The 13,904-nt window shown below is 35.3% G+C and overlaps 1 protein-coding gene across 7 annotated transcripts in view; it reads left to right on the top strand.

The window, feature by feature from the left end:
- Positions 1–13,855, top strand: part of LOC121026385 (uncharacterized) — a 73,064-nt gene extending 59,209 nt beyond the window's left edge. For all 7 annotated transcript variants that reach the window (XM_040469248.1, XM_040469249.1, XM_040469252.1 and 4 more), the window contains 14 exons: positions 259–363; positions 1,805–1,858; positions 2,437–2,541; positions 3,363–3,416; positions 4,787–4,891; positions 5,811–5,864; positions 6,759–6,863; positions 9,983–10,036; positions 10,690–10,794; positions 10,971–11,024; positions 11,521–11,622; positions 12,135–12,188; positions 12,877–12,981; positions 13,786–13,855. In XM_040469248.1, coding sequence (XP_040325182.1) covers positions 259–363; positions 1,805–1,858; positions 2,437–2,541; positions 3,363–3,416; positions 4,787–4,891; positions 5,811–5,864; positions 6,759–6,863; positions 9,983–10,036; positions 10,690–10,794; positions 10,971–11,024; positions 11,521–11,622; positions 12,135–12,188; positions 12,877–12,981; positions 13,786–13,847 — 1,118 coding nt within the window. In that variant the 3' untranslated portion in view covers positions 13,848–13,855. The remainder of the gene's footprint in view (positions 1–258; positions 364–1,804; positions 1,859–2,436; positions 2,542–3,362; positions 3,417–4,786; positions 4,892–5,810; positions 5,865–6,758; positions 6,864–9,982; positions 10,037–10,689; positions 10,795–10,970; positions 11,025–11,520; positions 11,623–12,134; positions 12,189–12,876; positions 12,982–13,785) is intronic.
- The last annotated feature ends 49 nt before the right edge of the window (positions 13,856–13,904 follow it).

The following is a 13,904-nucleotide window of genomic DNA, read 5'->3' on the forward strand; positions in this document are numbered from 1 at the left end:
TTGGTATCATTCCTTATTTATGATTCTTGCAGTCTACCCACATTTTAACTGATAACAGCGTATATTTTATCCTGTAGGAAGTTCCATATGGAACTTGCATTTTTTTTCAACTCTGTACACCCCTTCTCCATGCACGAAAAAATCACTTCACCTTAAACAAACAAACATAATAAATAAATAAATAGAAAGTTGATATGCATGCAGAATTTTGGCATAATACACTTTTTTTTCATGTTCCTACCTTCTGTCTTTCCTAAGGGGGAAAGGTTCATGTAAATAACCTGGACAACACCCTTAAAAAATTGGGACTTGAGCTCACGGAAGAGGAACTTGCAAAGCTGTCAAAATATCTACAAGTTGATGGTGAACACTACAGATGTCCTCAGGCCATTTTTTAATTTTTCCTTTATATCTGATATGTTTGAAAATAGATTTGACAGATACATGTTAGAAAGCTTGGAGGAGAGCCCAATTTTATTTTTTTAACTTAAGTCTTTAATTTTAATTCCAATATAGTTAACATAGAAAATTATATTATTTCAGGTATACAATATATCAACAATTCTATATATATGTGATAAGTATACTCTTTAGTCCCCATCACCTGTTTCACCCATTCCCCCACCCACCTCCCCTCTGGTAACTACCAGTTTGTTCTCTATAGTTAAGAGTCTACTTCTTGGTTTGTCTCTCTCTTCTTTTTTTTTTTTTTGTTTACTCATTTTGTTTCTTAAATTTCACATATGAGTGAAATCATATAGTATTTGTCTTTAACATTTCTCTTAGCATTATACTCTTTAGCTCCATCCATGTTGTTGCAAATGGCAAGATTCCATTCTTTTTTAAGGCTGAATAATACTCCATCACACACACACACACACACACACACGCACACGCACACATGCACACACACACACACATACACACACACATATGTGCTACGTCTTTATCCATTCATCTATTGATGGACACTTGGAGGAGAGCCCAATTTTAAAGTCAGAATAAATCTTGGATCTTCATTACAATTAACCTAAAACAGCATCATCTTTCCGTAAATATACCAAAAACTGCAGAGGGTGCTGTCAGGACTCTAATAGCCTAAATAATAAGAAAGCAAAATAATAGGGATATGAAAATCTATTTATAGAGAAGTCAAGCCATTCTTCTATCTATCCTTCTGTCTAATGAAATCTTCACTCGAAAATGTGTTCAAAGATTTTTATCATAGTGCATGAGACCTTCAAGCTCCATCTGCCTGTGTGGACATATCTTCTCTCATTTTTCTACTGTTCAAGCCATGTTGAGCTGCTTGTAGTTTCACATACATAGTATTGATGTCCCTGGACATTTTTCTCAACTTCTCCTCCATGTGAAGTCTCTTCCATCCTTCCATATTTCATATCAACTGCTCTGATACATTAATGTAGTTCACACACATCTCCTGCAGGAAGCAATCTTAGAACATACCAAGCTGGATTAGTGGTCCCTTCCTCAGCTGTTTGTTGGTACATGAAGTAAAGTTACCAGAATACCTGGCCTACTCCAATAGTATCTTCAGCTATGGCTTATAATGGCATCCAAAATACTAGGAAGAGCACACTTTTCCTGACCCAGTTTCTAGTATACAAGAGACCTTTGTATTAATGGAGATCATCTTAACTCCCTGAGATCCAGGCATTTTCTAAATGGTCTCAGGTAAAATGAAGATGTAAGGAATTTTTAATGGAATTGTTTCCTTAAAATATATGTCTTAAATTTGTCTTCTGGGCTTCTGACATTATTTTCATTGTCCCTTTTCTTGTAGCTAATGGAATGGTTGGTCTGAAAGAGGTGATGGATGGAGTAAAAGCTACTACAGGTAAGAGAGAAATTATGAATCTAAAACATTTAGTATTTATAATAATTATATTTCATCATTATTCCTCAATTGCCATATTAGTTATGGCATTTATTTGTTCATTAAATTACTAGCAACTCATTTGTTTTCTGGTATATTTTTTATTTGTATATTTTGCTCTTCTCTTTTTTAGAATGGCCAAACTCTGTACTAGTGAAATAATATATGAAGTAAAATTTTGATAAAGACTACAGATAACTGACAAAAAATGAGACTAACAGATCTTACCTTATTTTATACATTTATTTGAATAAGTAATTTATAATATTCCAATTGAATAGCAGATACATAATGTAAATCTCACAGGGTTCAGAGTTGCCTTGCCATTGTCATTGTGACTGTGACTTCTTTTATTAGCACTTAGAGATCAAATTCTTTTTCTGTGAAAGTCATCGTCAGTATATTTGGAGAGGTCTCATTGGCCTATGCTCTTTATTCTATACCGATTTAATCTACATAGCCATAGATTAATTTTCCCTGTTTGGAGTCATTAGATGATCCTTTAAATTCGTATATGTAATGATGTCTATTTTTTTAAGGAGAGGAGGTTGATGTCAAAGATGTGAAAGCTATTCTGAAAAACATGGGAATAGAGTTCACAGATAAGGAACGTTTGAAGCTGCTGAAAAATCTGCCTTTCAACGGTAGGCATTTATATACTGATGTGACCTTAAAGTCTTCTTTGAAGCTTTTAAAGATTTTTTAATTTAAATTCCAGTTAGTTAACATACAGTGTAATACTAGTTTCGGGTGTACAATTTGGTGATTCAACACATCCACACATCACCCTGTGCTCATCACAAGTGCCCTCCTTCATCCCCATCACCTGTGTCACCCTTCCCTCACCATCTTCCCCTCTGGTGACCATCAGTTTATTCCCTATAGTTAGGAGTCTGTTTCTTGTTTTGCCTGGCTTTTTTACCCCGTGTTTGTTTTGTCTCCTCTTAAGCTTTTTTTTTTTTTTTTTTTTAGAAACTCAAACTATCCCCATTTGCTAAGATGCAACAGTAAATAAACAAACACATACCAAACAAAATAATTTAAATGTTCACTCATTCTAGAGGGAAATTTCCATCTATGCAGTTTAACTCTCTGTTTTGGAATAATCATCCCCATGATGCTGACTCATGCCATCAAGGGGACTACATTTCTGAGGCTACCCTTACCTTTTTAGATACTTATTGGCAATTGTGGGAAGCAACCAAGGGAAAGAAGTGGTGTTAGACTAGAAGGGGATAAAAGGTCAGATGTGATATTTTCCAAAAAAGCTGTGCATGTTATAGAGTGCCTTCTATGCTAAATTTTAGATAGACTTACCATATTATAAACTTTCCCTAATTTTCTCTCAAACTTTGTTTTAATGAGGGAAGTTTCTAGGGCAAATCATGAAAATCTCAGTTTTACTGAAGTTTTAGTGAATAGCCACATCATTTCTCTATGACCTTAATTGTGTTCTTTTTTATAGATTATAACAAGGTCTTTAAGAACAGGTTGCTAGATGGTGTGAAGTCCCTTAAAGGTGAGTGAGAAACATAATAAGAATACAAATGAATATGAGATCTTCATTTTATACTGTTTCCAAGATGTGAATTTGAATGCTGCCATCTGTCATATGTACTGATTGCAAATGTATGCTTTTTTGGACCTCAATCTTTATTTTAGCAGTTGAATCTGATGTTCTATCTTGGAAGTAAAGCACCACACTTTCTTGTCATTTTCGAAATTTTCAGGAAGAGAAATATCAAATTTCATGTTTACATGGGAAAAAATATAAATGATTAGCAGTGATCCAGAGAACGTAATAAATAGAAAAAGCTAAATTGGCAGTTCATTCATCAAAAGTCAACCTACTATTGTTTAGAACTAAATAATGTTTGCCTCCAGTACCAGAATTCCCTAAGCATTCACTGAACACCATTTTTTCAACCAGATTTTTTTTTTTAATTCATTAAGAAAATCGAGGCTGGCAAGAGTGATAGCCCTCAGCTTTACATCTTCAATCCCTCCCTATTCAGGTATCTTTAAGCACACCCATGTTAGTATAAAGGATGAGTGAGAAGTCCCTCTTCCTCCTCAAAGCTTACCAGGATGCCCTTGACTCCACTGTCTCCCGTATCTTTTAAGACCTTGCCCCACTGGCCATTTTCAACCTCTTCAGCCCATTCACGTGTTCCACATACACCATCCTATAAAATAAGCAAACTAGAACTCTCCACACCCCTTTTTGGCCACAACTCAATCTCTTTCTTCCCTTTTTCATCCATTTCTTGAGAGACTTTTCTGTACTCTGAGCCCATATTTCTGTACCTTATTCTCAAACTAATTTCAGTATTAAATGCCATTTAAAACCTTGTGTTTCTGTAGGCTGGTCCCCAAGACAAGTCTCAAGGGAAGTAGCCATAGTTCTAAATTTGTAATGGACTGCTTAAAATATTTTGTCTCTGTGCTAAAATTGTTGAACATCAATTTAGTTTTTTCACTTTAGAGCAAACATTTTCTGTTTGGTCCGAAGCAAATTTTGTGAATAATGATCTACTGCTTAAGAAATTCACAAGGGGGGGGGGGGGGCGCCTGGGTGGCGCAGTCCGGTCGGTTAAACGTCTGACTTCAGCCAGGTCACGATCTCGCGGTCCGTGAGTTTGAGCCCCGCGTCAGGCTCTGGGCTGATGGCTCGGAGCCTGGAGCCTGTTTCCAATTCTGTGTCTCCCTCTCTCTCTGCCCCTCCCCCGTTCATGCTCTGTCTCTCTCTGTCCCAAAAATAAAAAAAAATAAAAATAAAAAAAGTTGAAAAAAAAAAGAAATTCACAATGGGATATGTGTATCAAAAAAGTGTAAGAACTTCTCTTTTGAAGTCATTTAATATTCTTTATGGACTGTCACTTTTCTTAGGTGGGAAGGTCAATATGAACAACCTGGGCTCTGTTCTGAACAACCTGGGGATAAAGCTTGCAGATACGGAACTTAAAGATCTGGCTGAAAACATGCGTGTTGGTGGTAAGCATATTATCATATACACTAGTTAACCCCGGAGAGAGGTTAGTTACAAGAAACTTGGGTGGGGGGGGGTGGGGCGGGGAAATGCCCTTTTTCATAGGGAGAAGGGAAGGCCCAAGAGCAGTGTGAGACACCATATCAATGACTAAAACACAGAGAATGTCATTTCAGTTTATGAGTATCCAGTTAACAAAGTCAAAATTAAACCAGTTTTCTATATGTGTGATATGTATGACTTTTATGTTCTCTGTAAGTATCATGTTTAGTAGTTGAGTCTTTCCAGTTTTAAATACAAGAATGCAGATTCTTTAGACACATTCACTTCTTTTTTTTTTTTTTTCAACGTTTTTTATTTATTTTTGGGACAGAGAGAGACAGAGCATGAACGGGGGAGGGGCAGAGAGAGAGGGAGACACAGAATCGGAAACAGGCTCCGAGCCATCAGCCCAGAGCCTGACGCAGGGCTCGAACTCACGGACCGCGAGATCGTGACCTGGCTGAAGTCGGACGCTTAACCGACTGCGCCACCCCGGCGCCCCTAGACACATTCACTTCTAAGTAACTTCCCCTTACTAACACAAATAAATTTGAGATATTATAGGCCAAACTGCACCATTGCGATTGCGTGGTTTTCATGTTTAGAATTTTCTTGTTATTCATGCTTGTCTTAGAATAAAAGTGGAGTAGAATAATAATCTAAAAAGTGTGTTCAAAAATATTTGTTTAAGTAAATATTAGCAATTATGATGGGGCCTGACACATAGTTAAGTGCAACTGTTATCAACTGTTATAGTTCTTCCCATGTTTTCCCACAAACTTTTGTATTATATCTAGAATGTAATATTTGAAGTCTATATAATATATGAGATCCATAATATATGGGATCTATAATATACTGCGATTTTATCTTCTCTTATAGTTGATGAGAAAATTCCTCTAGAAACACTGATGGAAAATATCACAGATTTTACAGGTGACTGAAAAGTTACTATAAAATTAGGATTCCAATTATCGACATTAAATTTTGGTTTTTGCTAATATTTCCTGGTACTTCATCACTGACTTGTAAATTCTGACATTTCTCTATATTTATTAATGAAATATTTGCTTCTAGTGTTACATGTATTGATATAAAGTTATCTGATTTTGCAATGAAATTACCATACTATTTCTTGCTTTCAAATTCTACAATCTCTGTTGTTTATGCCAATAATGTAATTCACTTCACCAGTGTTTAATAACCACAGTATAGTATGACACAGCAAATTAGAGAGTGAAGCCTAAAATTGATGGAAGTAATGAATTTATTGTATTTATCATATAATTCTTATTTTTTAAATTAAAATACTTTTTCAAAGAAAAATTCATATAAGCATCTATTTTTTTAATTAATATATCAAATTTCATTCTGAAAGTAGTCTGTCCTGATTTTAGAAGACTCTCTTGTTCACATTAAGAAAATAAATTTGACCTATCATCTACATTGATTCTGTAGTTGAAAATGTTTGTTTGTTTTTATTACTGTAGTTTTCAGTCTGAAAACAAGGAGATGGTATTATCCTAAAATAACTTTTTTCATTAGAAATAACTACTATTATCTGGAGGTGCCTGGGTGGCTCAGTCAGTTAATCATCCGACTTCGGCTCAGGTCATGATCTCACAGCTTGTGAGTTCAAGCCCGCATCAGGCTCTGTGCTGACAGCTCAGGGCCTGGAGCCTGCTTCAGATTCTGTGTCTCCCTCTCTCTCTGCCCCTCGCCCACTCGCTCTCTCTCTCAAAAATAAGTGATAAAACATTTAAAAACTTAAAAAAAAATTATTACTGCTATCTGAAATGAAGATGTATACCAAATTTCTTATTTTCAAAGGTGAGAAGATTGAATCTAGTGAGCTAAAAAATGTTCTGGGAAATCTCGGAATTGAGCTCACAGATAAGGAACTAGAGAAGCTGCTGAAAATACTGCCAATTGATGGTGAGTCATACAAGTGTCTGTGGGAGCTTCCAGGGAAATTAGATTTTTACAGATCTGCATGAAAATTTTCACTTCTTCTCAAACATGATGGAACATTTTTAAAAAACTAAAATGTAAGCTACATCTTAAAACAGTAAGTGTCGTTTAGAGTTTATTTTAGAAGCCAAGCAACTCCTCAGATGTAAGTTGCCATCAGAGCCAACAAATGTCTACTGTCTCCCTTCAGGGCTTATACCATAAGAAGGAAAAAGAGAGAGATAAGCGAGCAATGGAAGAAATTAAAAATAAAAGTCAGAATTAAAAAGAAAGGAAAGAGATATTTGTACAGTACAGTAGGCCCACTCAAGGGGACCAGCTTATCATATTGAAAAAGCCTTCTCTTCCTTAATTTCACTGTTACATAAAGATGAAAATTTTAGGTGAAACATTTTTTAAAAAATTTTTAATGTTTATTTTTGAGAGACACAGAGAGTGATAGAGCATGAGCAGGGGAGGGGCAGAGAGAGAGGGAGACACAGAATCCGAAGCAGGCTCCAGACTCTGAGTTGTCAGCACAGAGCCTGACGCGAGGCTCAAACTCACAACTGCGAAATCATGACCTGAGCCGAAGTCAGACGCTTAGCCACCTGAGTCATCCAGGCACCCCATAAGTGAAATATTTATAATGGTACTACTGAATTATCATCCACATATTGTACAAGTAACCCAATATAGCATACAATTAAGTGAATTCTAATGTATTCACCACATTGATCACAACAATCAATTTTAGAACATTTTTATTATCCCAGAAAGATATTCCATACCTATTAACAGTCACCTCCCAATTTCTCCATCTCCCTCAGCCCTGGGCAACCACTAATCTATTTTCTGTCTCCATCAGTTGCCCTATTCTGGATATTCCACATAAATAGAATCATATAATATGTGGTCCGTAGTGACTAGTTCACTTAACATAATGTTTTCCAGGTTTATCTCTGTCCTGTTATGTATTAATACAGTTGACGCTTGAACAACACAGGGGTTAAGAGCACTGACTCCCTGTGCAATCGAAAATCTGTGTATAACTTTTGACTCTCCAAAAACTTAACTACTAATTGCTTACTGATGACCAGAAGCCTAACTGATAACATAAAGTCAATTAACATACATTTTGTTGTTATATGTATTATATACCCTATTCTTACAATAGGTAAGCCAGAGAAAATAAAATGCTAATAAGAAAATCATAAGGTGGGCACCTGGGTGGCTCAGTCAGTTAAGCGTCTGACTTGAGCTCAGGTCATGATCTCACGGTTTGTGGGTTCGAGCCCTGCATGAGGATCTGTGCTGACAGCTCTCTCTCAAAACTAAATCAACATTAAAAAAATAATTTAAGAAAATCCTAAGGAAGAGAAAATACATTTACAGTGCTATACTATAAAAAAAAAAACCTCATATAAATGGACCTGCACAGTTCAAACCTCTGTTTTTTCTAAAGTCAACTGTACTTTGTTTCTTTTCACTGCAGAAAAATAGGCTATTCTATGGATATAACACATTTTACTTATCCATTCATTGGTTGATGCGCATTTGGATTGTTTCCACATTTTAGCTATTATGAATAATTCTCTTATGAACGTTCATGTACAAGTTTTTACATGGATATATATTTTCATTTGTCTTGGGCATATACCTAAGAGAGAAGTTGTTGGGTCATACGGTAATTCTGTGTTTCACCTTTTGAGGAAGTGCAGGCTGTTTTCCAAAGAGGCTGCATTACTTTCCATTTCCACCAGCGGTGTATCAGAGTTCCAGTTCCTCCGCATCCTGGTCAACACTTGTTACTTCTGTCCTTTGATAATATCCTAGTGGGTATGAGGTGGTATCTTATTCTGGTTTCGACTTGCATTACCCTGATTGCTAATGATGTTAAGCATCTTTTCATGTGAATATTGGCTAAACGTATACCTCCTTTGGAGAAAAATCCACTCATAACCCTCATCCGTTTTTAAATTTGGTTATCTTCTTATTATTGAATCTTAGAAGTTCTTTATACATTCTAGATACAAGTCCCTTATATTTTCTAGATATAAGTTCCTTATCAGATACATGATTGCAAAAGTTTTCTCCTGTTCTGTGAATTATCTTTTTACTTTCTTGACAGTGTTCCTTGATGCACAAAAGATTTTTAACTTTGATGATGTCCAGTGTATAACTTTTTTCTTTTGTTGCTTGTGTTTGGGTGTCATATATTAAAAAAATGTCTAATCTAAGGTTAAGAAAATTTACAGTTATGTTTTCTTTCAACATTTTTATAGTTTTAACACTTACAATTAGGTCTTTGATCCATTTTGAGTTACTTTTTGTATAAAATGTGAGATAGGGATCCAAAAGAATATTCTCTTTGCATGTGACTGTCCAGTTGTCCCAGCACCATTTATTAAAAAGACTGTTCTTCCTTCATTGAATGTGTAAGTACCTTTGTCAAAAATCAGCTGACCAAACATTGGAAGGTTTATTTCTGGATTGTAAATTCTATTCCATTAATCTACATATCTAGTTTTATGCCAGTACCTCCCTGTCTTGATTACTGTCACTTTGTAGTTTTTAAACTGAAAAGTGTGAGTCCCCTACTTCTTTTTCCTTTTTAAGATTATTTTTGCTTTTTGGAGCCTGAGCTTTACCATATGAATAGTAGGACCAGCTCAACAGTTTCTGCAAACAAACCAGCTGGAATTTTTTTATAAGAATGTATTGACTCCATGGATCAGTTTAGGAAATATTGTCACATTCACAGTATTATGTCTTCCAATCCATAAACATAGGATGTCTTTTCATTTATTTAGGTCTTCTTTAATCTCTTTCTATAATGGTTTGTAGTCTCCAGAGTATAAGTTTTGTACTTCTTTTGTTAAAATTATTCTTAGGCATTTTATGCTTTTCATGCTCTTGTAAATGAAATTGCTTTCTTAAGTTTTCTTTTCATTTGCTTGTTGCAACTCTATAGCAGCAATACAGTTGGTTTTTGTATGTTGATACAAGACTGCATTTTCTGCTTCTGAAATTATTCAGTTCATGCTATTTTTGTGAAACTCGTATTCATTCTACCATTACATGAATTATGACTTTTCTTACAGCCAATGGAAAGTTATATCGTAATAGACTACTGAAGGCTATGACATCTCTCAAAAGTAAGTAAAAAACGAAATTATAAGGCATGTTATCTAGGTCTCCAGATACACCATCCAAGCATGAATCTTGGCCCTATATAAGCTTTTATTTATAATTCTTCCAGCGTAACTACATCTTACCTGCTGTTAATATACACTTTCTCTTGGCAGGAAGTCCACTGTCTTCTTAGATTTTTTTCAACTTTTTCTCAAGAAGAAAAACCAACCCTGGCAAAAACAAACAAAAAACCCTGGTTGTTATTGAAAAGCAATGGTCAGCTACAATAATCACTAATAAGTCAAGCCAGTAAACAAAAAATAACCCTACTTTTTATGCAGAGTAATTAAGTTAGTGGTCTGCAGTTCTGTGTGTTCCAGCACCTTAACCTCGTTTTACTTTGTAGGCTTGTCCACAAGAATAGACTAAAGGAAATGCAGTTCTGACTCCATTGACTTCCTATTTGAGTCTTTAAGTGGAAAAGTCTATTCGGGATTTCAGCCTTGTCAAAGTGTAATAATAACAGAGGCATGAAATATATTTATCTTTTGTTTCTTTTGTTTTAATAATATGTGGTCATTAAAGTTAATAATAGTTTTCCTAAAAAACATTTTTAAATTTTACTATTATACAACTTTTTTTTTTTCAAATGTTGCTTTACTGTCTCTTTCCTAAGATGGGAAGATTAAAAAGAATTACCTCCATACTAGTTTGGGAAATATGGGAATGGGGCTCACAGATGAGGAACTTGCTGGATTGTCAGGAGACCTACAAGTTGATGGTGAGTACCAAAGATAGCATTCAGGATCTATTTATCTTGATCTTCGATTTAAAGGGGTATCAATTAAAATTATGTTGTGAGACAAATTTAGCTGGACTTTATTATACTCTATAAACAAAGTGTATCTTTTTCTGAGTTCATGTCATTGATTACATGTCTCTTTTGGACTTCTGTAGCAAACGGGAATGTGGATCTGCATGACGTGATGGAAGGAATGAAAGCTATTACAGGTGAGCACAAAGTCACTATAAACCTAAATTCCCATTAGAACGCTAACTATATTTTACCATTAACCTTAAATGCCGTGTTGATTCTGTTACTGTACTCCTTATTATAAATATTTGTCCAGAGTTGGGCTTTGTGGTATTCGTGTTTTGGTAATAAAATTTTAGCTTCAAGTCTTGGTAGGAAGACCCTTACTCTCTTAAAAATATAATCTAGGGGCGCCTGGGTGGCGCAGTCAGTTAAGCGTCCGACTTCAGCCAGGTCACGATCTCACAGTCCGTGAGTTCCAGCCCCACATCAGGCTCTGGGCTGATGGCTCGGAGCCTGGAGCCTGTTTCCGATTCTGTGTCTCCCTCTCTCTCTCTGCCCCTCCCCTGTTCATGCTCTGTCTCTCTCTGTCCCAAAAATAAATAAAAAACGTTGAAAAAAAATATATAATCTAAAAATAACCTTTTTAGAGTCACTAAATTTCCCTCACGAGCCTTTCTCTTTCTGATTAAGGGAAAGTTGACATCAAAAACCTGGAAACCGTTCTAGGTGACATGGGAATCAAGCTCACAGACCAGGAACTTGAAGATCTGAAAGAAAACCTGCCAGTCAGTGGTGAGCACGTGAGATACCATTGGATTTTGAGCTTTGGGTGTTATGTACCGTTAGCAATGAAAGGAATGGAACGAGGGAACTTTTTACGCAGAAGAGGTCCAGATTGTAGATGGGACAAGAACACTGACAAAGAGGTTGAGAATGTAGTATTTGGACACAGGTGGCATGGCCACTAGAAGAGTCTGCGAAGTTCTGAGGACAACAAAGTTTGCCTTTACAAAATGGCCACTTTTGAATCTCATCTTTTTGTTATCAAATTCAAGAGTTGATATTTTATGAAATAGAAAGTCAAATTTACATTTTTTAAATAAGTGTATTTTTAATATTTTAAATCTTTTCTTCTGTTCTATGTTCAAGCATATTCTGAGTAAATATTTGTTGAATGGCTATTTAAAGTGCATAACAAAATGCCCAGTAACAAAATGCTGTTATAATCTGAAGGGAAGGAGAGCGTTCTTATGCTATTTTATATCATTTTATGAGCTTCAAGTTATGTTTTTTTTTTGTTACAGTTGATAATACAGTTGCTCTGAAAACTTTGAAGGATGAAGTGAAAGCTTTTACAGGCAAGAATTTGTTATAAATGATTTGCAACAAATTGTGGTTTACACTAAAAATTTTAATAGCATTTTCTCAAAATTCTACTACTGCTTTACAGATTCACATACTTTCAGTATTCATTTTGATAAATATGTGCATCTACTGATCAACATCTTAATCTAACATTATCTGGGTTTATAAGTAAAACAAAAGGACTATTTCTTCATTGTAAGTCATATATTCTTTGATGCTTTTTTTCAGTAAAAGTGCCTGGCTCTTATTTATACACCCAAACATAGATGATCACAGCAAAAGCAGGGTGGAGCTGTAGAAATAAAAGTCCATTACCAACAGCTAATTACATAGTTTTAACAAAGTAAAGTAAAATATGTCACACTTTGTTAATTGTGTCTTGTATCATACTAACCGTCTCTTGACCTTATTTCTGGATAATTATATGACCAGATTTGCTTCTGTACTATGTGATATCATTCTCAGTGTTAGGGATACATCCCATTTGCTAATATCGAGGGACAAATTCTATTTTTTATTCAGCATTTGACTCTTTTTATTAGAAAATCTTTCACTCCATCTTTCCTTTTCATTCTGGTATCAGAGAAAGGACTAGAGCAGCAAAAGTAAATGTTTAGATCATGTTAAATAATCAGATTGTCTGTTAATAGTTTAACCTGTAACTATTCTGTCTTTTCAAAGGAGAAAAGGTTGATTCCAGGGACCTACAAAATACTCTAAAAGACATGGGGATTGAGCTTACAGACAAGGAGGCCAAGCAACTGAGGAAAACACTGCCCCTTGATGGTAAGTGAATGCCACATAAATGCCACCATGCCTTCCAGGGAACCTGACTTTATGGGTCAATGCGAGCCATTCTTAATCTTTTAGTAGTACAGTTTTGTCTTAAAATGCCATAAATTAATAGAGAAAGGCACTTCTGACTTGAAAAGAAATTCTTTCATTACTTCCTGGAACACAATCTGAAATTCATCACTACATTGCCATATAGTAATCTGAGTGACTAATACTATCCTCTCAGATTGGTATTAGTTTTGCAATAAGAGCAAGGAAACATAATGAAGGAGAAAGAGGATATTAGTAGAATAAAAAGGAAGAAATATTTTAATGTATTTTTTAGAATTGCACCATGGGAGAGTTTAATAAATGTCTCTAATTCCAAAGAATGGGTAAGTTTGTCACTGTGGAAAACATCTATCTATCTATCTATCTATATCTATCTATCTATCTATCTATCTATCTATCTATCTATCTGTCTATCTATCTAGAGCACATGAGCAGGGCAGGGGGAGAGAGAGAGAGAGAGAGAGAGAGCGAGAGAATCTCAAGCAGGCTCCACACTCAGCACAGAGCCTGACATGGGGTTCAGTCTCATGACGGAGATCATGGCCTGATCCCAAATCAAGAGTCAGATCCTTAAGCGACTGAGCCACTCAGGCACCACAAACATTTATATTTTTAAATGTCCATATCGTATAACTATAAAATAGATGCATTTTTAAAGCAAATCATTGAAATGTATCTTTCTACAATCATATAATTTGTAATGTTTTGGTTTTCTGGAGATCTGAATTGTACTTTTTCTTATAGCCCACGGAAAGGTGTTTCAAAGCAGGTTGCTGAAGGATGTGAAGTATAATAAAAGTGAGTAAGAAGCACAAAGATGAGGCATATGAAATATCCTTAAGCATTAAATTTATATCACTAGA

This window comes from Herpailurus yagouaroundi, unplaced genomic scaffold, assembly GCF_014898765.1.
Source record: "Herpailurus yagouaroundi ecotype Mexico unplaced genomic scaffold, PumYag 91230, whole genome shotgun sequence".
NCBI classification, from domain to species: Eukaryota; Metazoa; Chordata; class Mammalia; order Carnivora; family Felidae; genus Herpailurus; species Herpailurus yagouaroundi.